The 24,571-nt window shown below is 45.8% G+C and overlaps 1 protein-coding gene across 4 annotated transcripts in view; it reads left to right on the top strand.

Annotated features, from left to right (window-relative positions):
- The window catches only part of CEP290 (centrosomal protein 290), a 1,516,454-nt gene that overhangs the window by 519,603 nt on the left and 972,280 nt on the right, over positions 1-24,571 (top strand). For all 4 annotated transcript variants that reach the window (XM_085653911.1, XM_085653913.1, XM_085653912.1 and 1 more), the window contains exon 28: positions 15,919-16,070. In XM_085653911.1, coding sequence (XP_085510037.1) covers positions 15,919-16,070 — 152 coding nt within the window. The remainder of the gene's footprint in view (positions 1-15,918; positions 16,071-24,571) is intronic.

Consider the following 24,571-nt stretch of genomic DNA (forward strand, 5'->3'; position numbering starts at 1 on the left):
AGGTTAATAAAGCAATTGTGAAAGTGCAGTTATTACATTAATAGATGGCATAACATAGGTAGCTGCTTATTCAGTATTACCACAGAGCTTCATACATTCTGTCCTATTATTCTCAGGTGCTGAATTCAGACTATAAGACTCATGGAAATCTCAGCTCTAAGAGTAGAAGAAGTTGCACAGCAGTGTAATGGTTGCCAGGCTCGTTCCGCAGGACGTCAGGAACTTGAAAGTGCCTCTGTGGTGAAGTGCAAAACATCGAGTTGTGACGGCTCATGGTTTGCAAATGGTTAAACGCAAACAGCCCGGGGTTGCTTTTAAACTCTCAGGAATCATGTACGCCTGATTGTAGTAGTGTGATATGAAAAAATACACCACACACAAAATACCACAAGAGATCTGTTTACTGGCCTCAGCCTTTGTTAGCTCTTCTCCACAACTATCACAGAGAGAACCTCCAACCCTCCTTCATTCTACCACATTCCACAAACCTCTGAATGTGAAATGTAGGTAGATGAGTACATCACCACAGAGTCCCACAGTTCCATTCTACCATTGTAACAACTCAGCAGTCTAATAGTCTAATCTCGTGGTTTTCCTTGCTCAATGCACAGTCCTCCTAATCCTCCCAGTCGTAGCAAGCCAATCCCAATGTCTAGTCTCCAAACCCCAAGTTTATCAATTCCAGCCTCCACATCTAACATCCTTCTTCTAGCGCGTTCTCATATTACCATCACCCCCATTACCGCCGCATCACCATTTTCATTACTATTACAACTACAACCACCATTTCCACCAGTAAACAAATCAAACAAATGAAACAGTCGTACACTGCACACTAAAACAAATTATAGAGCAATCTTCCATTACCACTACCACCATTACCGCAACCATTTCGACTACCACACCACCAGCTCATTGTCACTAACAAGAGCACCATCATTACCCCTACCGCTACTATTACTACAACACATTAGCACCACTGCTATTACTACCACCAATACTACCATCACCATTAGCAGTGTTACACTACCATTACCTCCATCAACATTACCAATACCAAAGCAATTGTGCCTGCTTGTGTTCACATGTTTTACTAGATGAAAGCCAGATCAAAATTGCAGTAGAAGAAAACATTGTGTTGAAGAAATGAGCCTCGGTTAAACAGCCCTGCTCGGTGCAAGCGACTGCACTGCTATGAAACTAGCATGACTCCCCTACCCCGCTCTCATCCCTCATTAGAAAACAGTAAATCGTGGCTGTCAATACAAACCCCTTGATTTATGGCAGAATAGCAATTACCGAATCATTGAGGCATTGTGACTGGCCTTGGGCATGTATTTTGGCAGGTATGCTTGTCTCCGTTATTGACTGGGGCGAGCTTTGTTTAAGTCTGAACTGTGAAAATGTAGTAATTGACAGGGAGCGCTTGGCAGCTCGCACTGGCAGCCTTGCCAAGCATTATGCGCAATTGAAAAGAAATCATAACCCCCAGAAAACCACTCTGTGGCCTCTGCCGCGGGATAGGGTAAGAGAGAGATAAGGAGCTGGCTTTGTAAGGCATGGGTTATGTAATGCGGTCCATAAGAGCGCTACTATGTGCACCGCATAAGTATTTTTTTTAACTGAAAGTAGGTCTTAAACTTTTATTAAATCGATCGTGTTTTTTGTTGTTGTTTGTTTTTACCTGTGACGTGGGGAAGTGTTGGCAGTTAAGTATACAAGGAACCAGAGTGACGGAAAAGGCGATGAATCAAAAGAGAGATCGGGTGGAGGTATAGAGGATTGTGCTGGAAGCCTGAAGCGATTAGTTGTGGTAGAGAAGGTGGGGAGTGGCGATAAGGTGCTATATGATGCCCTTACGGAGTACCGGGAGACGAGGCCAGAACAAACAATGAAGTAGAACGATGTGCTTATTTCCATTTATTTATGTTACAGTTGGTGAGTGAGGAGTAGAAGTTTTATGCAAAGCAGGATCAGGGATTATTGAATTGTTCTACTTTCTCAGGTCGTGTCATTGCTCCGAAAAAAGCTCGCGTGGTCCAACAGCAGAAGCTGAAGAAGGTGAGCTTTCAGTATCAAAAACTGCTATGCAGCAACTGGATACAGCGATTAAATTCTGACCTGCTCATTAAACAAGCGCAATTCATTTCGCTCTCATCTGAAACGCCTCAAAAAAGTCGGGTTTGACCAGCTTTACAAGCTACCGCTAATATTTTGTAACGAGACAAACTTGCAGCTCTGCCAGTCCACGAAATCCTGACCACCGTAGTGCTCTTTCTGTCTAGAGAGTAACACACACAGCCACAGGTACGTCACTGCACCTAGTATCTGACCTGCAGCATCCCCCTTAGTTACCTCACTATGATACGTAGCTCTGTAGTGTTAAATCACCATAACCCTGTTTTGAAGCACTCTACTGTTACGTCAGTGAAACCAGCATTTACCCATGTCAAAGCACCACCGTCATGATTATATTATAGCCTTCCTATTCCAGTAGTGAGACCTGGCTAAGCATTTCCCCATGTTTCCCCAACCGATCCTACCTGTGTGTCCTGTCCTCAGCCACCGTCCAGTCCACGAGTGGAGTCACGACCACGAGGCTCAGGCGACGCGCACGAAGTGAACCCGTTACCCGACCGTTACCGGATCCACGCAGCACGCTTACCTTACGTCAAGGTCAAGCTCGGCATCCAATCATGATTGCCCCTGCTCATGCTGCGCGGTGACCAGCCAATCCTGGCGCAGTGGCGCTGCATGCAGCGCCAGGATTGGCTTGGAGGGCAGAGTGACTGCTCGCCCTGTCGCCCTTTTGCTTCCAGCGCTGCCGCCAGCAGGTCCTGCACCCTTCCCCCCCCTACTAGCTAATGGGGCCGGCCTGGGTGCGCATGCTCGGGCAAGTTGCTGCCCGAAGCATACATGCGGGAAAAAAAAACGTTTTTTAGACCTGTCAATCATCCAATCACCACACCAGCCAGCCCGCCCCCCTGCACACTCCCGATAAAGTCGGGTGCTGCCCGGCGCCGCCGGAATAATGTGCGCAGTAAGTAAATGGTAATTTGGCAAATGGTATTGTAAAAGTTTAAAACATTATATTTTAATTATTTAACGCGGGTCCACGCAGCAGGGCTGGTGGGGCTACGCCCCTACGCCCCAATGGACGCACCGCGGCTGCTCACCAACTCCCCTCCCCCAGATCACAGATCAAAGCGCCTCGATGCCAGAAGGCCTTGGTGCCACGGGAGCCAGGATGTCAAAGGGCCAAGCCATGTGCCACCGGGGGAGGGGGGGGGGACAAGCAGCGGTCAAAGTGCTCAGGAGAAAAATCAGAGTTCAGCATTCATCACTCACTCGGCCCTCGTGTCGCACGTCGTATTACCGTCAACATGTCAAGCATGCAAACATCACCCATCGTGTATTGAAGGCGAACAATTCCGATTGTATTTCATTTTATAGACAATAATGTTGCAATGTTAACCAGATGTGTCTGTTGAAGGCAGGTTATGTGTAGGTCATGTCTGCCCAGGAATGACTTAATTCGAGAAAGGTGGTAGAATGCACACCGCATTCCATGCTTACTAATGTTTTGTGAAAGTTCAATATTTCTGATTTTTGCGGCGTGCTACCCTTAAATGCGTTATGTCCGTGCGCACAGGTTTGTAACATGAGTAGTAGAGCCTCAACCAGAATTACAGCATCCTGTGTCTCTTTACGTATGTTCCCAGGTCACGGACATTCCAATCGAGGACGTTACACCTATCCATGTTCCTGTAGTGTTTGTACTACCCTTCTAAGCATGTGTGACTTACAAACAGCAAGCCATGTCACAGTCTAACAAACTTTTATACCGTAAAAAAACAAAAAAACGTTATGAGCTTCGAGAGTGAAACAAGAGCATTACATGTAATAGGCAACAACTAATCATTGGCAGCATTGACACACATGACAGGTCCGTGGGTGATAAGGTGCGTCATCAGGAGCAGTCTCTTGTCTGAAAGTCATAGTCCTTAGCTTTTCCCTCTCTCTCTGCGTGGAATCGCCGGCGCAGCACTCCACAAAATGCCCTAGGCATAGCAAACCAGAATTTGTAGAGCAAGTGCCATTACCCATGCACCAGTCAGAACTAACTTCCTGAACACATAGTAGGCTCAGCTCTGAATTCCGACAGTGCGAACTGATTGGATTTGTTCTACTAGGGTTCGGAAGGACAGCTGTTCGAGGTTCTTGTAGATGGATTAGGGATTGACAAAGATAGGTGTTGCAGAACTTACCTGCCGGGACAAAAAGTTGATCACTGTAGGAGTAGTGTTCGTTTCAGTACGTGGAGAGACAGGGTAATGGTAGGCAGCCTTGATGAACACTGACAAGTGTAAACTCTCCGTCAATATACCGAGGGTGTTTTGCGCTATAAATGTTAAACTATACTGGATAAAACCACTAGATGGTAGGCATGTGCTAAGCAAATCAATATACAGCGAGTTAAAGCTGCAAAAGAATATTTACGTAACATGTTTCAGAATTAGAAGTCAAAAACAGATTCACCAAAACAACGGACACGAGGCATAATAGAAACAAAAATAAGTCAAAGAATTTCTATCCGTTCTCTATGCTGCAAATCAAGTGAAATATGGCAGTTTCGATAACTGGCCTTCAGGGCTGAAACATTTTAACTGTGCATTACAATATTACGCTCACTCGCTTGGCTCGATGGAAAAAAAAAAAAAGCAAGCCACACAAAATCCTGCCCTTTTCCTACATAGAAAAAACAGAACAAAGGCAACAGGTGATGCACGCGCTCGACCTATCTGTGCATAGCAAACGCCTCTCCTTGTCCCGCAACCGTGATGTGAATTGACAGTGTCGGTCTGCTTCAGACAGCGGATCTTGTCGCTTGAGACTGCGTGGTGGAACATCATCCCGCCACCCCTATGGATCTCTTCACATTTGTGAGTGGACGGCCCGCAGTTTTGGCATACGGCAGCGTCACAAGACGCTCCAGCGCAGCATGGAGGTTTATGATACACGTTGTGTGAGAAGTGGAAGGCAATCATGGCGGTAGTGGTAGGGTTGTGATTTTAAGGCACTTAGCATGAGCCCGAGACGTCGCAATAAGCAAAATGTAAAAGCTAAACTGCATGGGGCTGAAATGACACTACACACTGCCATTGTCCAATAGCAAATCAGTACAGTTTTTTCCAATTGACTGTGGGAGGCAGAGACAGCACAAGCAGCGGCCGAGAAAATGCTCATTATCTTCTCCCAGCATTGTCCCGGCCGCTGCTTGCGCTGTCTCTGCCTCCCACAGTCAATTGGAAAAAACAGCACTGATTTGTCACACATGCGTACGATGTAAGGCATTGCGTGCATGTGAAACAAAGAGTGCAATTTGGGCCACCAATCACAAAATAAACAAGCACTGAAAATGCAACGGGACTCGCATTTACGCGAGCCCTGTTGCTTTGGAAACAGAAGTGCGGGCATTAAAGAAGGCACGAATGGGAGGGGGTGGGTGGGTGGTTGTGGTGAAAAAAATTACGGACTACGGGAGGGAACGTTTAGAGGCTGTGGAACAAAACGGTTTCTACAGTAAAGGGGCTGATAGCCTCGGAAGAATAATAATGACGACATGGCAGTCAGGAGGCGGGACTACGAAGCTAAAAACCAATCAGAATGCTCAATTTATAATGGAAGCCAATGAAACTTATAGATGGAAAGTGGGCGGAGCTTCTCCCAGCTATAGTGTATACTGCATGCCTCGCAAAGCCTCTTCACTCGGCGAGACCTAAAAACAAAGTAAACATTTGAATTTAGTTTAGGGTTAGGGTCCTATTAAAACATTTTCTTATACGAGTCTCTTAAAATCTATAGTGATTAAAATTGTTCAAACACCTATTTAAGTATTTTTATGAGTTTTTAGTAGTGAAACCGGGACTAAGGGCAAATCTTGGTCTTCAATGGACCAGGTGTGTATGTGGTGGAGGTTTTGCCTGCTTAGGAATGCTGCCATTGAATTTGTAAGAAATTATGGAGCTCTGTGGATTAACAGGGGATTACTGAAATGTGTGTTTCAGGGTGTCACATCGGTTCAATGAGATTTCCTCTCAAAGAATTCGGATTGTGAGAAAGGGTTTGAACTGTAGAAGGAGCAGAGTTGGTTCTCTCACAAGGTAGTTTTTGGAACAAGGTTTTCTGAAATGGAATCTGGTTGCTCATGGCTGATGATGAAGTAAAGGCTGCCAAAAGGAGCAGGTGCTGCTGAAGGCTGAATCATAATTCAAGGTCTTCAGATCGATGTAGTGGTTACTTTTAGTTGGTACATTTACTAGTGCTCCGAAGGGTGTGGTAAAGTTGATTACCGAGTGTGTTGAACAAACTCCTGCTGTCCTTTGCTGGGCTTGACAAGCTGATCTAAATTACTTATCAAGCTCCCAACAGATTTATCAATGTAGATTTTGTAGGTCTTTCCTTTCTAAAGATGAGGTCCAAGCTTAAGCGCAGTTATTGCTAATTTTTGGTTCCTGCTGTGTTTCAGATACCTCGGCTTCTGCAGCTGGTCTTTCTCTCTTTGCAAGCTTTTCAGAGGATTTGGCACACAGATGAACTTGAAATATTATCACTAACAAGCAATTTTCTTATGGGGCTGCAGGCACTTTAGTTTGAATAGAGCGGCCGTCCTATGACTCTAATGAAGAATCTCATTGGTCCTGAGTTTTAGCTTGGAAATAGGTAGACTAGTTTTGGAAGCAGTCTTAGAGCCAGCTGGGACTTCTGGCAAGTAGAAAGCGCCTGAGTTCGGCTTGTGATTTGTATGCCCCAAACAGCGTCCAATAAACTACCCCACAGCTTTGGATAGTAAAGGCCAATTCCTGACCGTAGTTGATAAAGTCTGTATCACAGAAAGTAACCAAAGGGAAACTCCCTTAAATGTAATACCCTCCCACTCAGTACTGAGGAAGATGTGGAAAATCCCATGAGGTCTGCACTATTGAATTGGAACTCTTAGGACCCACTTCCTAGCCAGAAAACATATCTATGGTATAAGCATGCTGGGAAGACTATTTATCAATATTTATCTTTTTGAAGTGACAATATGGGTTTTGTACCTGTATCCCAGGCAGAGTCAGGTGCACATTTAGCCCATTAATTTTTAACTCTGTAGTCTCTGCTGGCATTGTATGTATAAATGCAACCTTTTTGATATTGGGTATAGAGGCAAGTAAAGCTGCATGTTTGGCTACTGTATTGCTGAAAAGCAGTACAAGGGCATGCTGTAGTACATCTTCACTTCAATGTAACAAATGCTGTAATTTGCACAAAACACACAGGAGTGTAGCAAAGATGTCAAAATGGAGGCACAGAATATCAAAAAGTGTTTTGAGGTTACGCATATGCCTAATTAGTGATTCTTATACATTCATAAGGCAAATTTTACAATTGTTTGAGCCTAGAAGACTTGTGTAGACATGAGGAAATGCAGACTCTCTTAGTCATCTAATACAGAGCAGCAGCTGGCACAGCTTCCCCAAACTGCTCCTGACATCAACTGGCTTTTCTTCACGCCCCAGACATTCCACAATCCAACATAGCCTAACCAGGGTCTGATAACATCTGATAATCATGGTGAGGGGAAGGAGAAATGCGCAAATACCAGAGAAGGGACACGCGCCCCCCTTTTTTTTCCCCCAAAAAACTGAAAAAGAGGAATAAAATGAAACTAAAACAGAATACAGAACAAAAGTTAATCTGAAGCTGCAGAAAACATTACCCAGATACATAAAATTGAAATTTACCATCCCGAGAAAACATATCTAGTCTTAGTGTAGATGTACCTCACAGGCTGAATCTGCTGAGGCATACTATCTCACCTACTGTCATGATGTGCCCAAACTGAATAACCATGTTGTCTCCTCATAAGTTTACCACAACAAAGGCCCTCAAATGCATACCATCCCGCAATTTTATGTTTAACCTTTAGTAAAACCATGTACCTATTCCCTTCTCTCTAGTTCCTCTCATGCTGCACCTACTCCTCCTTCCATGGTCCACAGTGGCAATCTCTTTAAAGTGCGGTTTCTGAATGCCTGTATATGTGTGTCTTCATGTATGTAGCAACGTTAGTATTCCACAGCCTAGGGATGTATTGCCAAACTCGACACCCTATTTTTTTGACCTTTACAAGTTTGTATAACATTAATTACAGGAGATCTATAGCTGCACTGCACTCATATTTCACATAAGGATTAAGTTCAACTGGTTGAAAAGACGCAATTCGCCCAAAACTCTTCACTTTCAGCTCCTCAAGGCTTGTCAGATCATGTAGAGATTTTGTCAGCTGGAATCAGTGACACCTACCCACAAGTAGAGGAACCAGGTCATAGAAATTGCATAAAATGAAGCTTTTAGACTTTCTCTGCTGGCATCATTTGATTGTAAAAAAAACAAACTAAAGTGACCTTGAATCTCACTGCTTAACCTCCTATTACTTTCCAACCATATTGACTCACCATTCAGTCCGATTTGGTCTTGTCAAGACCCCAGTGAGAAGACCCTTAATGATGCAGACTTTTTAGTATATCTCCTCAAGATGACGTTGGTTTCCCTAGGTTTTCGTTTTAACTGAAGCTCCCCATGACTTGCATTAAAATGGTGTGAGCATTTTATTTTTATGAGCTTATTTTATTCTTGTACTTCAAATACTCGATAATAAACTTACCTTATATTGGTCATTCCTTTAAGTATATTGCTTGTTTTTTTATAGTTGATCATTGTTTACATGACCATTTCCCCAGCTTATCCCTTGGAATACACTACATAAGGAGCAAATCGGTTTATTTTAAAGAGCTGCATTTGTTAGCTTTGATTTTCTGTGTGTGTATATATATATATATATATATACATATATGTTCGAGGCATGTGGGCTGCTGAATTCATATCTGTGCATAGATCGCCGCCTAGTGTTGGGTCCGGATGATTGCACATTGTTGTCCTGGAAGAGTCTTCGAAGCATCCTGAGATGGGTGACTCCTCCCCTGGACCACAGTGCGCATGGGCATCCTCTCCATCCCCAGATTGTTTTTTTCCGCCATTGGGTTCGGATGCAACTATCTTAGCTCAACTTCGGAATACTTAGTTTAGGCCAAAAGGCCTATAGTTTTCGTCGGTACAGTTACCGTTCGGTGTCGACTACTAGTCCTAGTGCTCCGCACCCTTTTTCAAACTTTCGATTCGACTTTGTCAAAACTTCGACGCTCCACGACGATGGAATCGAGGACTCCGTTCAAGAGGTGTCCGTTGTGCCACGCCAAGTACCCTCACATCGACGTCCACCCGGTCTGTAACAAATGTCTCTCGCCGGATCACGACGAGTCAAAATGCATGGCCTGCGCACGGTTCCGATCCAAGAAAACTCTACGGAACCGACGGGCAGCGAGACTCGAGGCGCAGCAGGCAGCTCCAGCACCCACCAACATATTTAGCACCGAGGACGAGGACGCCGAGAGCGTGGAAGAAATACTATCTAGCCCCGCTTCGGAGCATGGTTCCCGATCGGACGACGATGACGGAGAGCTCTTTCGACGTGAAGAAGCCGTCGACGAGGTAGGGGACATCGACGAAGCCTATGGGGCTGAAGAAGACAGCTCCCCCGAGGAGTTAGGCCAATCCGTCGAAACGGAGGCCGAAATTAGTCGTCAGGCTCCGGTCGAGGGATCGCCTTCGGGCCTTACCCAAGACCTAATCCATGGTTCCTCGGCCCCGCCTTCCGGCCCGGCACTGAACACTATGCAAGAGCCAATATTACCCAAGACGACCGGGTTGTTAAACCCAAAAACATCCATCGCTCCAGTCCCTTCAAAATCGAAAGCGAAACTGGTGGTGGTCGGATCAAGGGCGTCGAAACAGTCCGCTGGCCCGGCACCGACGCCGGAAAAAGTCGTCGGCTCCGAACGCGTACAGAAAGACTTCGGCGCCGAGCTCACCGCAGCAGACGCGGTCGACGCTCAGAAGAGGCGCGCCCTCGTGCACCACAAGGCACCGACACCTTCGGCGCCGACACCGAAGCCCGTCGCCTCCGCAGTCAAGATGGCCGCCTCAGCAACGTCGACGCCTAAAGCACCGATGCCAAAGAAGTCCTATCGATGCATCCCTTCAAGCCAGTGACCCCCTTCCGACAAAAAAGTCGGGGTCGGCCTCCACACCTACTACCAAGATGCCCACCAAACCACCATCTCAGTTTGCTGTGCAGCAGGTCTCTGCCTCTCTTCAATGTATCCGGGACCAGGTAGCCCTCCACTCTACCTCGGGTCCCCACACTACCTCACCCGGTACAGTGCACTCGGAGCCCACCAACATCACCTTTGGGCTGCCACCGACATCGGCACCGAAACTTTTTCAAATTCGGACACGTGTCCTCCACACACAGTCCACCGCCTCTGGCCTAACGGAACACGACCCTTCAGGGCCACAGTTTATCGATGCCGACACTGGCAGGCTCATGCTCCACAAGCGCAAGATCACGCCAGTCAGGGAAGAGGTGCCATACAAAATTCCTCTAAAACGCAAGCTACCGGCTGAGCAGGAACCAGTGTTGGAAGAACACTTCCATCCCCTCCCACTAGCTCCACAGTCCTTTTCTCCTACCCCTTCTGAATCGGACACAATGCAGGAATATGGTGGGGACGATACCATCTACCCCGGGGACGCAGATCCCGATGACACACAGGATCCTGATCAGGCATGGGATGACCCCACAGACCCAAGTGTCACGCCACATGCTCAGGATGCGCAACTCTACAATATTAAAACTTCTCCTACAGAGGACACGGCCGCATTTAATGCCCTTATCGAACGGGCAGCTGCTCATCATGGGGTGGAACTGCACTCTGACGCCATTGAGGAGGACTTCCTGCTTGACACTTTCGCATCTTCGGAAAGAACCGTCAACACTCTGCCCATGCTTAAAGGGGTTCTGAAGCCTGCCAAAGACATTTTCAAGGACACCACAAGAGCCCGAGTGTTAAACCCAAGGATTGAGAAGAAATATAAGCCTCCACCTGGTGACCCTAAATACATTAGGGGTCAGTTGCCATTAGACTCTATGGTGGTTGCCAACGCTCGCAAAAGAGCCCACTCACAGACAACTGGTGATGCTCCTCCCCCCGACAAAGAGTCAAAGGTCCTTGAAACATCGGGCAAACGTGTGGCAGCGCAAGCAGCCAATATCCTGCGCATTGCAAATACACAAGCACTCCTGGCACGTTATGACAGGTCACATTATGACACCCTAGGGTCACTGCTCCAACACCTACCAGAAGAGTATAAAGAGTCAGCAGAGCTCCTCATTAGAGAAGGACAACTCCTCACTAATGCGTCCATCAAATGCGCCCTAGACGCAGCTGACACAGCGGCCAGGGCAATAAACACAAGTGTCATGTTACGACGCCATGCCTGGTTACGCATCTCAGGCTTCAAACCCGAGATCCAAAACAATATCCTCAACTTACCGGTGAACACAGAATTTTTATTTGGCCCAGACGTTGACACTACCCTAGAGAAAATAAAAAAAGACACAGATACTGCCAAATCTATGGGGGCGCTACAAAGCCAACAATTTCGTAGTGGCTCCTTTCGTCGCTCTGGAAATAGGGGAACGTCACGGGGCCAGGGGTCACAACAACAGTATGCTAAAGGTAGCACACAGACCACCTACGACAAAAACAACAGGGGTGGATATCGTGTATCCAGCGCCAAGGGTAGGGGACGTGGATATGGCAACACCAGGTCCTCCCCAAAAAACAAACAGTGACGCCCTCTCCCTACCCCCCGACCACTTAACACCTGTCGGGGGACGACTCCAGCTGTTCCTGCCCGCATGGAAGAACATCACCACGGACAGGTGGGTCAGGGACATCATTCAACATGGGTACTGTCTGGAACTAACTTCCACTCCACCCAACATACCACCAAAGCACCGTCCTATGTCAGCCGAACACTTAGATTTACTCCAGCAAGAAGTGCTTGCTATGCTCGCAAAAGGGGCCATAGAAGTAGTACCCACCGCCCAGCAGGGCACAGGAGTGTACTCTCTGTACTTCTTGATCCCAAAAAAGGACGGCTCGCTCAGACCTATCCTAGACCTGCGACCCCTAAACCTATATATACTGTCGGAGCATTTCCATATGCTCACCCTCCAACAGGTTCTCCCACTACTCACTCAGGGGGATTTCCTAGCTACACTAGACCTGAAGGATGCATACTACCACATACCAATACACCCTTCACACAGGAAATACCTCAGATTCACCATTCAAGGGAATCACTATCAGTTCAAAGTTCTCCCCTTCGGAGTAACAACAGCACCCAGGGTCTTTACCAAGTGCCTGGCGACAGTGGCCGCACATCTACGAAGACAAAATATTCACGTCTTCCCTTATTTGGACGACTGGCTAGTTCAGGCCAAATCAGCACAACAATGTGCCGCCCACATGTCCCACACCATTCACCTTCTTCACGATCTGGGATTCTCACTAAATTACCCAAAGTCAAGTCTCCAACCTGCGCACGTACAACAGTACTTAGGCGCTACAATCAACACTCTGGCTGCCACAGCTCAGCCAACTTTAGTGAGAATCAACAGCATGCAACTGCTGATATCAAAATTCAAACCTCAACACTCCCTACCGGCGCGAGTGTTCATGCAGTTGATAGGCATGATGGCCTCCTGCATCTTCATAGTCCCACACGCGAGACTACATATGCGCCCGCTTCAGGAGTGCTTAGCACGTCAGTGGAATCAGGCTCAAGGACAGTTGAAAGACCTAGTGTTGGTGAGCGGTCGGGCATACAACTCTCTGCATTGGTGGAATCCACAAAACCTTTGCAAGGGCCGACCGTTCCAAGAGCCTGTTCCACAAATAATACTGACAGCGGACGCGTCTCTCCAGGGATGGGGAGCTCATGTACTCAATTACACAGTGCAGGGACTATGGACTACACAACAAAAGAAGATGCACATCAACCTTCTGGAACTGATGGCAATCTTCCTGGCAATGAAAGCATTCAAAGTACACCTGTGCAACAAGGTCGTGTTGATCCGGACGGACAACATGACTGCCATGTACTACATACAGAAACAGGGAGGAACACACTCTCCACAGTTGTCTCATCTGGCTCAGAGCATGTGGAAGTGGGCCATTCAGAGGAACATATTCCTCATGGCGGAACACCTCCCAGGCAAAGACAACCAGATGGCGGATCTGCTCAGCAGACACAGCCACCAGATGCACGAGTGGGAGTTACACCCATCAGTGCTCCAACCGTACTTCCAGCAGTGGGGTCATCCAGAGATAGACCTATTCGCCACAAGGGAAAACGCAAAATGCCAAAGCTTTGCCGCCAGGTTCCCACATCCACAGTCGCAGGGCAATGCGATATGGATGAACTGGTCTGGCAGATTTGCGTACGCTTTTCCCCCAGCGCCGTTGATACCGCTAGTGGCACGCAAACTGCGACAGCACTCTCTCACACTCATCCTGGTTGCTCCAACGTGGGCACGCCAGCCATGGTACACCACCTTTCTGGAACTTTCCGTGGGGCCGCATCAAAGGCTGCGGATCAAACCCGCACTTTTGACGCAGAACCATGGAGAAATTCAACACCCAGATCCGCAACAGCTGAACCTGGCAATCTGGCTCCTGAAGTCTTAGAGTTTGGCTACCTAAACCTGCCACCTGACTGTATGGAGATCATTAAGGAAGCTAGGAGACCCACTACCAGAGCTTGCTATGCAGCCAAATGGAAGAGGTTTGTCATTTATTGCAACAACAACCACATTAACCCGCTAGACGCATCTATTCAGAACATAATCTGCTATCTATTACACCTATACCGATGCAATCTGGCATACACCTCAATACGGGTCCATTTAACAGCAATAGCAGCCTACCTCCAAAACAGGCAGCACCTCTCTTTATTTAGAGTGCCTGCCATCAAAGCCTTCTTGGAAGGACTTAAACGGGTGATTCCCCCAAGGCACCCCCCGGCACCGGTGTGGAACCTCAACTTGGTCCTCACCAGACTAATGGGTCCACCCTTTGAACCTCTCCATTCTTGCGAGATTCAATTCCTCACCTGGAAAGTGGCTTTCCTGCTTGCCATCACTTCCTTAAGGAGAGTTAGTGAACTCCAGGCACTAACCATTCAGGAGCCATTTATACAAGTTCACGCAAACCGGGTCGTACTACGTACCAACCCCAAGTTCATGCCTAAAGTAATATCGCAGTTCCACATGAACCAAACCATTGAACTGCCGGTTTTCTTCCAAAACCCACAAAATGTCGCTGAGAGGATGCTCCACACACTAGATGTCAAAAGGGCCCTCATGTACTATATTGACAGAACTAAAAACTTTAGGAAGACTAAACAACTCTTCGTTGCCTTCTCTCCACAGCACAAAGGCAACGCCATTTCCAAAGCAGGTATAGCCAGATGGATCGTTAAATGTATCCAAATTTGTTATCAAAAAGCTAAACGCACATTAACGATTCCTCCACGAGCCCACTCAACACGGAAGTTAGGGGCGTCCATGGCTTTCCTGGGAAACATTCCTTTACAAGAAATATGTAGAGCAGCCACATGGTCCACTATACATACATTTACCAAACACTACTGTGTAGATGTACACTCAAAACAGCAGGCTGCTGTAGGACAGGCTGTTCTCAAAACTCTTTTTCAGACTGCTGCAGCTGGCACGGGTGGCCGCCGCTAATAGGAGGTACTGCTGTGTATTCAATGCACAGATATGAATTCAGCAGCCCACATGCCTCGAACTGAATATGCTACTTGCCAGTATGCATCTGTTCTTGGCATGTAGGGCTGCTGACATTCATATCGCCCACCCTCCTCCCCGGCGCCTGTCGCAGCTGCAGCTCTCAGAATTACTGTATAGCATGGTCATCACTTCCTGTATCTACTCCATCACTGCCACAATGGCGAAAAACAATCTGGGGATGGAGAGGATGCCCATGCGCACTGTGGTCCAGGGGAGGAGTCACCCATCTCAGGATGCTTCGAAGACTCTTCCAGGACAACAATGTGCAATCATCCGGACCCAACACTAGGCGGCGATCTATGCACAGATATGAATGTCAGCAGCCCTACATGCCAAGAACAGATGCATACTGGTAAGTAGCATATTCAATATGTATGTATGTGTGCGTGTACACGTGTATGGGTGTGTGTACGTGTGTGTGTGTACACGTGTGTGTACACGTGAATATGTGTGTACACACGTGTGTGTACACGTGTGTACACGTGTGTGTGTGTGTATATATGTGTGTGTATATATATCTCAAATGTGTGTGTATATATGTATGTATGTGTATATATACATGTGTATATATGTATGTATTCCACATGTGATGTAGAACTATACCAGGCGAAGTTGATCAGAATCAATATACCAGAAAAGAGTAAAAAAAACATGTTCTGATCAGACTAAAAAGATAACAGCTCAGGTTGAAGCGTCTGTTGGATGTGCCAGTAAACTTGTAATCTGTTGTGAAATTGTAAGCTTAAATAAAATTCGTTTTCCAGGGAAAATGTTCTTTTTTTAGATTTGAAAATTGGTTCAATTGGAAGGCTTCACTTACAGGTGATTATACTTGGATGGGGCACAATAAAATGCAACTAGTTTCATCAACAAAAAAATGCAACTAGTTTGAAAGAAATGTTTTAAATTCAGTTAACTGTGTTTTTAATTCCTTTGATAGGATTTGATCATGTACATTGTCTGATTAGAAAATGAGGAAGTTACATGCCTGACAAGCCTCGCCCATCTGCTGTTCCTTAATTATTCCATAAAGTGATAACATGGTAGCAAGGAAACTGACACTTACATATCCATAACTGTTTTTTATTTTTCAGTTAACTAAAATCAATCTTGAAGCACAAAAGGTTGAGCAGAGTTTGCGGGATGATCTCGCTAACAGTGTGAGCAAGGCAATAAGTGACGCAGATCGAAGGAGGATAATGGAATTAGAGAAGAGTGAAGCTGACCTGAAGATTGAGGCATCAAAGTAGGTGTTTAATAGGACTAAATTAGTTACTGCCCTAATTGATACATTGTATTCTTCTAGTGTGTTGTTACTGCTAGTGTGATCCTTAAGCGATGCCCTGTATCACTTTACAAGAAGGTTTCTGGTGATACCTTTAACAGCAGATTCCTTTCCTTTAGAATATTCTCAGGTGCCAGACTGAATCCAGAGATATTTCCAGCAATGCTTCCCACACTTGAGTAGGTGGTGCCCTGTGACTCCGAGGGTACTTCAACCGTTCCTGTAGGGATGGAGGCGAGCTGCTTATAAGTGCCCTTTTATGTGCTGATACCTGTTCCCTTCTCAACTACCAATTTTCTCTTTTTTGTGAGGAATCTAAACGTTATATTGAAGACAGTGTGCCAGAGAAGGTGTCTCTCCTCCCCCCAATCCCCGCCTGAAAACATCAGGAATCAAGACAGGCCGTGACATCAGAAAACTGCAGACCTGCATAACACGTGCCTATTCTGCTTGTAGTAAAAATACTTTATTTGTTTAAGATGACCATAAAAGTACGCGCAGCAAATAACACGCAATAAAAGAAATTTTACATGATAAAATAAGTTACAACAGTAAGATAATACATCCAATAACGAGGATTCCACATCAAAGATTGGCAACATTGATTAGATCATTCATAAAAATAGAGATAGATAGATGCTCAAAAAGCAAATGTAATAAGATACTGAAGTGTTGTGCATGAATAAAATACCAGAGGTATTCATACCTTAAGGCAATTAAAGCTATAACAACATTCACATAAATTGACAGTTCTTAACAATTTAAAGTGTGTAAACTAAATCTCACAGTCTATACAAGGTAAAAGTGTCATCTCTTCTGGTTACAACAAACAAGAAAATGCATCCTGTCAAATTATGGCGGCCCCAACACATTGGCTCTTAAAATATAACTCCAGTGTTGAAGTTTATTTGGTGACATCGCAGATAATGGATTCTTTATTTTCCTCTCCCAGCATTTTAAGTGTCACATTGCACTGTCTACATACGAGCTGTCTGCAAGTAGACAGGATTCAGTGCTTTCTCTGACGCTCATATACTGTGCAGAAGAATAAAAAATGTAATCTAGTTTCTTCGGCCGGTGAACAAGCAGAACAAATGTTGCTGTCATCTCCAGGGACTTTTGAGCAGAAGGAGTTAACTGGGAGAGTTCCATACCAGAACTTTAAAAACAATTGCCAGGCAGTTGGAGTTGGGATATAGTCAAGAAAATGTACAAACTTACTGGAGTTTTTAAGATCTAAAAAGTCAGAGGTGAGAGATCATTGTCTCTTGTTACATACTTCCAAAACCAACTTGTATGTCCAAAAAGCATCCTTGACACAGTCCCTAATAACAGGATTCTGGTGCTCTCTATTTTCTCAATGGTCAACAAATCTTAGTTGTAACAGCGTCTCCTTAATATTATGGATCCACTTTATTTACTTACTTTTATCTAGGGCTGCTATTTCTGTGAAAGCACTGTAGTAGTTGTTAAGGGCCGGGGTATACTTCAGTTTCCGCCAATATAAGACAGGTCTTAATTTAGCCTTAAGAGTGATAGATTTGATGCCCGTGTTCCAACGCAAAAGAAGCAGAGGCATTGGTTTTGGGTGAACTCAACAAAGATCTTGGAAAATTGTTTTCAGTGATTTCCAACTTAGTCATCCCTGAGAAGCCCCACAACTCAGCCCCATAAAGGGCACTTCTACTGCCTTCATATTGTAAACATTTAGGGTTGGGGAAACCTGCCTTACTTTTGTTGGGTTGTATAATCTAAGTATCCCTGACACATGCTGGCATAGTTTCAAGCTACTTTTCTTGACTTAGGAAGACCAGGACATATTTGTTGTTTCTTCAATACCCAGGTTGTCAAAATGGGAAAGCATGTCCAGACTACATCCGCCCAACAGGATAGATCCTTTAAATAATTTGTGGGGGTTAACCAACATAAATTTCGTTTTTGCTTGATTTATTTGCAGCCCCCGGTCAGCACAGAAGGCTGCGACGCGGTCCACCAGTACTTGTAAGTCAGCCGGGGTTTTAGATACCAGTAACATGTTTTCCGCGAATAGAAGCAGAGGGATCTTTCGACCTGCAATTCTGGGTGCTCTAGATAAGGGGTGGCCTCATGCCGAGTCAGCTCATAATGGAATTATCAAGGGGGCGTGTCGTGAATTTGCCACCACTGTTTACTATGGTGACATCCTGTACCTTGGATTATTTGAGCATCCTTCTACTCTGGTGGCTCCACATGAGAAAGTGCCATCTTTCATCCATGGTATGCCCCCACTTTTTGCTGAATTGCTGAATGTACTTGGACTGAGTGTGCCCTGGACTCCTGCCAATCAGGTGCCCAGGGCCTATGTTCCGTCCCTAAAACAAACAAAGCCCAAATTGGCAAACCCTGGCCACATGTCAGCCCCTGGTAAATGGTACCCTAGGTACCCAGGGCCTTGTGACCAGGGAAGGCCTCTAAGGGCTGCAGCACTCATTGTGCCACCCTTAGAGGCCCTGTACCCCTACACACACACACTGCCTTTGCATGCTGAGTGTTTGGGTGCAAGGCAAAAACAAAGTCGACATGACACCCATCCCTGTGTGCCATGCCCATCACCTACACTGCCATGGCATACATCAGCCACCCCTCTAGCTGGGTGCATTATGCCAATGGTGTGGGCACAGGAGCAGGAGCACTGTGCCCCTACAGTACCCAGGTCCATTCCTGAGCACTGTAAGTGCAGTGCTGCCATTTAAGGGTACATGGTGCTGATAGCTCGTCAAACACGAACTCCACAGCACCATAATGGCAACACTGAAGACTGAGAAGTTTGGTATCAAACGTCTCAGCACATTAAACCCACACTGATGCCAGTGTGGGATTTAATGTACCAAGCACCCCAGAGTGCATCTTCGAGATGCCCCCTTAAACCTAACCTACAATCCACGTCTGCTCTGAGGCTGCCTAGGCTGCCACACAGCAGACATGCTGCTGGACCCCTGGGTCGGAGAGCCCCTGCTCTCCTGAGCCTGCAACAATGCACATCCTGGGCGAGGTGCTAAATCTCCTCCCCCAGGATGGGAAGGGGGAAGCTTCAAAGGCTTGCCGCCTCTGTGAGCTTCCCCAGGCCACTGCAACCCCCACTCTGGCGGGAAGCTTTGGCCGGAAACCCCAAATAAGGACAGGGGATGTGCCAGCCTGCCAACCCCACCCCTCAGGTGGGGGAGGCGAGGTGAAGCACATCTCCGGGCTCTCGCCATCTTGAAGATGGGAAGCCCTACCCTAACAGGACTAGGCTACTGCCCCCTCCCACAGGAGAAAGGCAGGATAGGGGGTGTACCCACCCCAGGACAGGGACCCATTGGTCCCTGCCCTTCACCTACCTGTAACGCCCCTAAATCCAGTATTTAGGGGCACCCTGAACCGTCCTTCCCCAGATTCCAAACTACGAAGAAGAGCAAGAAGAAAGAAGACCTGCCCTGCAGCTGCTAAGAAGAGGAAGACACCAACTGCTTTGGCCCCAGCCCTACCGGCCTGTCGACCCTCGAACCTGCTCCTGCTCCACCCCGGCATCTCTTGTCGCCAGCAACCTCACAAACCCCGGAGGACCTGGCTACCTTTTGGCTCCAAGCCCCTGGGACTCCCATGAGTAGAGGCTCTACTCAAAACCTACCTCTAATCCCTGGCAGCAGCCCGGAACCGCGAACCCAGCACACTCTGCACCAGCCAAGCCTGGCCAGTGCCGGAGTGAACAAAGACCACGAGGACGACCCCACGGCGACTGTGACCCCGAGTCCGGCACCCAAGGACCTCCCTCGACACTCCTGAAGAAGCCTGCAGCCTCAGAACAAGGTGCCCCCCCTACCGCTATCAACAGAGGGTAAGATTTCCCGACACCAAAAGGCACCTCTGCACGCGGCGCCCCACGGCCCCCTGTGCCCAATCCGGGGTACCTACCTATCCTCCAACTACCCAACTTACCTCTCAAAGTGGTGGTGGCACCTGAAGAATCCTCGTCCCCCGAGCTTGCAGTCTTTTTCTAAACCGGATATTTCCCGTTGAAATCAATTGAGCTCCCGAAGGCTCAAAAGCACCCTGCACCCAGCCGCCCGAGTGGCCCTGGCTGTGCAACCTCTACACCTACCTACATCCCCACTTGCCCTGAGTAAGTGACCAGGAGCCCAGCTCCCACAGCCACGTGGCTTGCTAGTCAGCAGCCACCAACCGAGGCCCCCCTATCCCTCATAGGATAACATTGGGCCTAACTCTCTCTGCACCCAGCCGCTCTAGAGTCGCTGAGGGTGAAACAACTGTACCTACCTGACCCTGGGGGACCCCTGAGTCTATGCCCAGAACCTCAACTCTGCCAGTCGAGTGCTTACCCTTAAATCAATAACTCTATTTTCCTCATAGGGTAACATTGACTGGCTTTTTCCTGAAATTTCTTCTAAGTGTGGACTTTTCAAACCTAAAATATTCACCAAAAATCAGCCGAGTAACGAAAACGAAATTACTCACCTGCTCTTAGGTGAGCTCCCAGTGCTGGATCTTGGTGCCCAGCACTGACTCTGAAAAATACTTACAACTGTACTTACCCGTAACCCAATTTTCTTCCATAGGAAATCATTGACTGTTTTTCTGTGAAATTTCTTCTGTGTCAATTTCTGCAATCTTTAAATATTCTTTAAAAATCGTATAATATCTGAAAACGTAATTACTTACCTGTTTTGGATAAAGGTCCCAGTACTGAGTCTAGGCACCCAGTACTGGATTACAAAAGTAACAAGAACATACTGTACCTGCAATTTTAATTTTCTTCCATAGGGAATCATTGACTGTTTCCTTTGAAATATTTTCTTTGTCAACTTTTAAAATAGCTAAATATTGTTTAAAAATCATTACAGTAATTAAGTCTACTTTCATTACTTGATTCTAAGTACTGACCCAGGACTGAATCTAGGATCCAGTCCTGGAATTCCAAAAGTAATCCTAAAAGTAATCTGTTGCAAATAACTTGAAATTTCCATTGAGCTCAGTGCATTGTTGTGTTTAAAATAGAGTTGCCTATTGCAACCACTTGTAACTGTTTACAAAAGTCAATTGCATATTAAAAAAGTATTTATATAAAACATCTCATTCTGAGAAAGTATATTTTAAATCCAATTGTTGGTTCTAAAATAAAAGAAGCATATATTTTTTATATATAAACCATTGGCCTAGAGTTCAGTTATTGAGTGTGTGAGACCATTTGCTGACTGAGTGTGTACAACAAATGCTTTACACTGTCCTCTGATACTGCCTTACTGCTCGACCAAGCTACCACTTTAGAGAGTAAGGTTATATCTAACTTTAGCCTCTGTCAAACCCTTGGGACTGTGGACTCTGTACACCCTATACCTATTAAGGAACAGTATATACGGAGCCACTTTCTCACACTCCACCACCCAGCGACTTACTCTTTTTGTATTCACGTACATATTGGAGTATCTACGTATATCTTTCTTACACTACTGGGACAGCCCATTCTCCGAACTGGTCCGGACGGCGTCTTCACTTTCCAGACATTTTTCTGTTTTATTCATTTACAGCTCCTACATTGATACATACTATATGTGCTAGCAAACTTTGTTGCTACACACCAATGACGCTGAGGAAGTCTTTCCAGACAAAACACATGTTGGCTGTGCTGTTTTCATCCTAATTTAATATTGTATCTATACTGACTACATCTTGTGGATCAATAACAACCTTGAAGGCCCATGTTTACTATGTATTATTGAATGTTAGAACTTAAAACACAGTTGTGATATCACCAGCTAATCTTTTAGCGTTACAATATAAATTACTACATCTATTTTTACATGTCTCTGTAATCCAAGCAAAGGCAATATATTGTAGAAGTCATTTGCCTTTGCAGTTGACTAATAGCACCTCTTAGCAGTCTGTGGTAGCACTGTTCATATGTCTCTGTCTTGTACTGACTACAACTTTTGGGAGGTTCTTGTGTGGTTTTATTCTGTACCACTGCTGCTCTACTCTGTAATAGCAGTTACATTTGTTATTTTACTTATATATTTAGCTCTGCTCTCATGATCTGAGATAAAAAGGTCCCAGGCATCCCATCTGGACCTGAAGCTTTACCTGGAACAATACTATTGATGGCACACAATGTTTCCTTAAAATCAATGGCCTGGGGCGGGGGGTTGGATTAGCATTTCTCCATACCTTCGATAGCACCCGGTTGTTCTTCTCGGCTTTGCTAGTTTGCTAGGAGATTCTTCTCACTCTGGACCTATTGGCCACTAAGTGCCACAATATCCTGGCATCCTTGGTTTTAGTTACTTCATATACATTTTCCCATAACTGAATGCCCCAGTCCCTATGTGGCTTTGACTGCACCCGTTTATATTGCTTCCTCTTTAATCTAATGGTATTGATATTAGCACTTTTCAGTGCATGGTGTAGCTAATGTTTTGCACCCCTACAATATTTGTTATACCATGTCCTAGTAGGTTTTATGGCCGGTAGGCCCCCAGAGTGGTGCTGCTGGAAGCATTCTTCAGCTACATCAAAACATTTCCTGCTGATATCCAGAGTAGTAGAAGTTTTAAGCTCAGGGGTCATAGATCTGTCAAGATCCGCCAGAGCGGCAGAAAGAGCCTTGTTCATTACAGCCCTAGAATCAGGTTGAGCCGATATTCTTGTCCATTTTAGTGTTCCTCTATTATTGGATCACCTCGGATCCCTAGATAGTGACATCTGGACATTTCTAAGATGGTTCATTATGTCCCACAATGTGCAATGAATAACATTGTGATCACTGTCACTCCTTGTAGCTATATATGTGTAGTACAAATCTCCATAAAGGCTTGGCAATCAATATATAGTCTATCCTACTAGTGTTCCCTAGGCGGTTTTAGGTGTGGGGGGCTTGCAAATTGGACTTAGTTTAGTTGTTGCATGCCCTCAAGCCATAAGTCAGTGTTAGTAACAGTAATTGGTGGGCAACTTTGTTCCACCTCCTCACTGTTGTTGCATCAATCTTCCTCTGCCTCGATGAGAGAATAACCATAGTTGTCAAAAGATCCAAAGGTTTAATTAAAATCTCCTGCTAAGATCAGGAAATCATAGGTATCAAATTGCCCCCTGTGGGCCATAAAATGCTTTAAGATGGAAGTTTCTCCACCACCTCAAACACCTCTGTTATAGATATTATACATTTGAAACGTATAGTCATTCCTGCTAGTGATAATTTTATGCCCTGAATGTAAGATGTAAATATGTCAAGCGGGCTTAATCTAGCATTCAGTGATGTTTGGATCCATATTTTTAGGCCATGAAAAGGGCGACCTTTCCCTTTATGCCGAACAGGGACATCGAAGTTCTCATAACCACTCCTATGTACTCTATCAAGACTCCAAGATCCAGATGGACGATAAATTTTAGCATGCGCAAACGGGCTAGCAACCCGTTTCCGCATGCTAAAATTGTTATGGCCATGTACTAACACAATTTTGCAAAAAAAGTGTGTAGAGACTTGCTATTTGGAAGGGGCATTCTCTTCCAAATATCGACTCTCTAACCCATGTGCGAATGTTTTGAGACCGCAATTAAGGTCGCCAAACACTCGCAAATTACCACCCTCTTCAAGAGGGTGGTAATGGGGTCGCAAATGGGAAGGGGTCCTAAAGGGACCCCTTCCCCTTTGTGACAGACTCTGAAAATATTTTTTAAAGGCAGGCAGTGGTCCCAGGGACCACTACCTGCCCCTAAAAATTGAAACAAAATTGTTTCATTAAAAAAAAAAAAAAAATGCATCCCGTTTTCCTTTAAGGAAAACGGGCTACATTAAAAAAAATCTGCTGTATTTGAAAGCAGTCCCAGACATGGTTGTCTCACGAGCCCAGCAGGCCACCATACCTGGGAGGGCCTGCCATTCCCAATGAGCTCGCAAATTGCGAGAGGCTCATTAATATTCATGAGGCTCGCATCTTGCAGCTCCATTGGGAGTCGTAAACAGTGTTGTACATCCAGTTTTACAACTCGCAAATTGCTGGTCGTACATCTGGCTCTAAGTTTCCTGGAACAAGCAGATATCCAACTGATCTTCAAACACGCCCCATGCAGGATCACCAAGCTTGATTTTCTTACCTGCCACATTCCAGGAAAGAATGTTGATGCCATTTAGGATGCTGAGCTAGGGCTCTCTCCAGGTAGTAATCAACCAACTGAACAGATCCCTCCAGAATTGTCTTCATGCTGCGCCATCCGACGGAGAGGGGCTTCCTGGCATTAGTGGGTATATCATGACACCTATCACTAAGTCATTCAGCCATGGAGGTCCCCATTCCGCCCTTGGTTTGGGGGTAGGAAGTATGGGATTGGAAGATTGGAAAAGGGGACATGGTGGACTATACTTAAAGTGAATGCTGCTGCCGGACCGGGGATTTTTATGTAGTTCTAATCCCACTAAACCATCCACTATA

The sequence above is a fragment of the Triturus cristatus genome, chromosome 4_1, assembly GCF_964204655.1.
Source record: "Triturus cristatus chromosome 4_1, aTriCri1.1, whole genome shotgun sequence".
Lineage (NCBI taxonomy): Eukaryota > Metazoa > Chordata > Amphibia > Caudata > Salamandridae > Triturus > Triturus cristatus.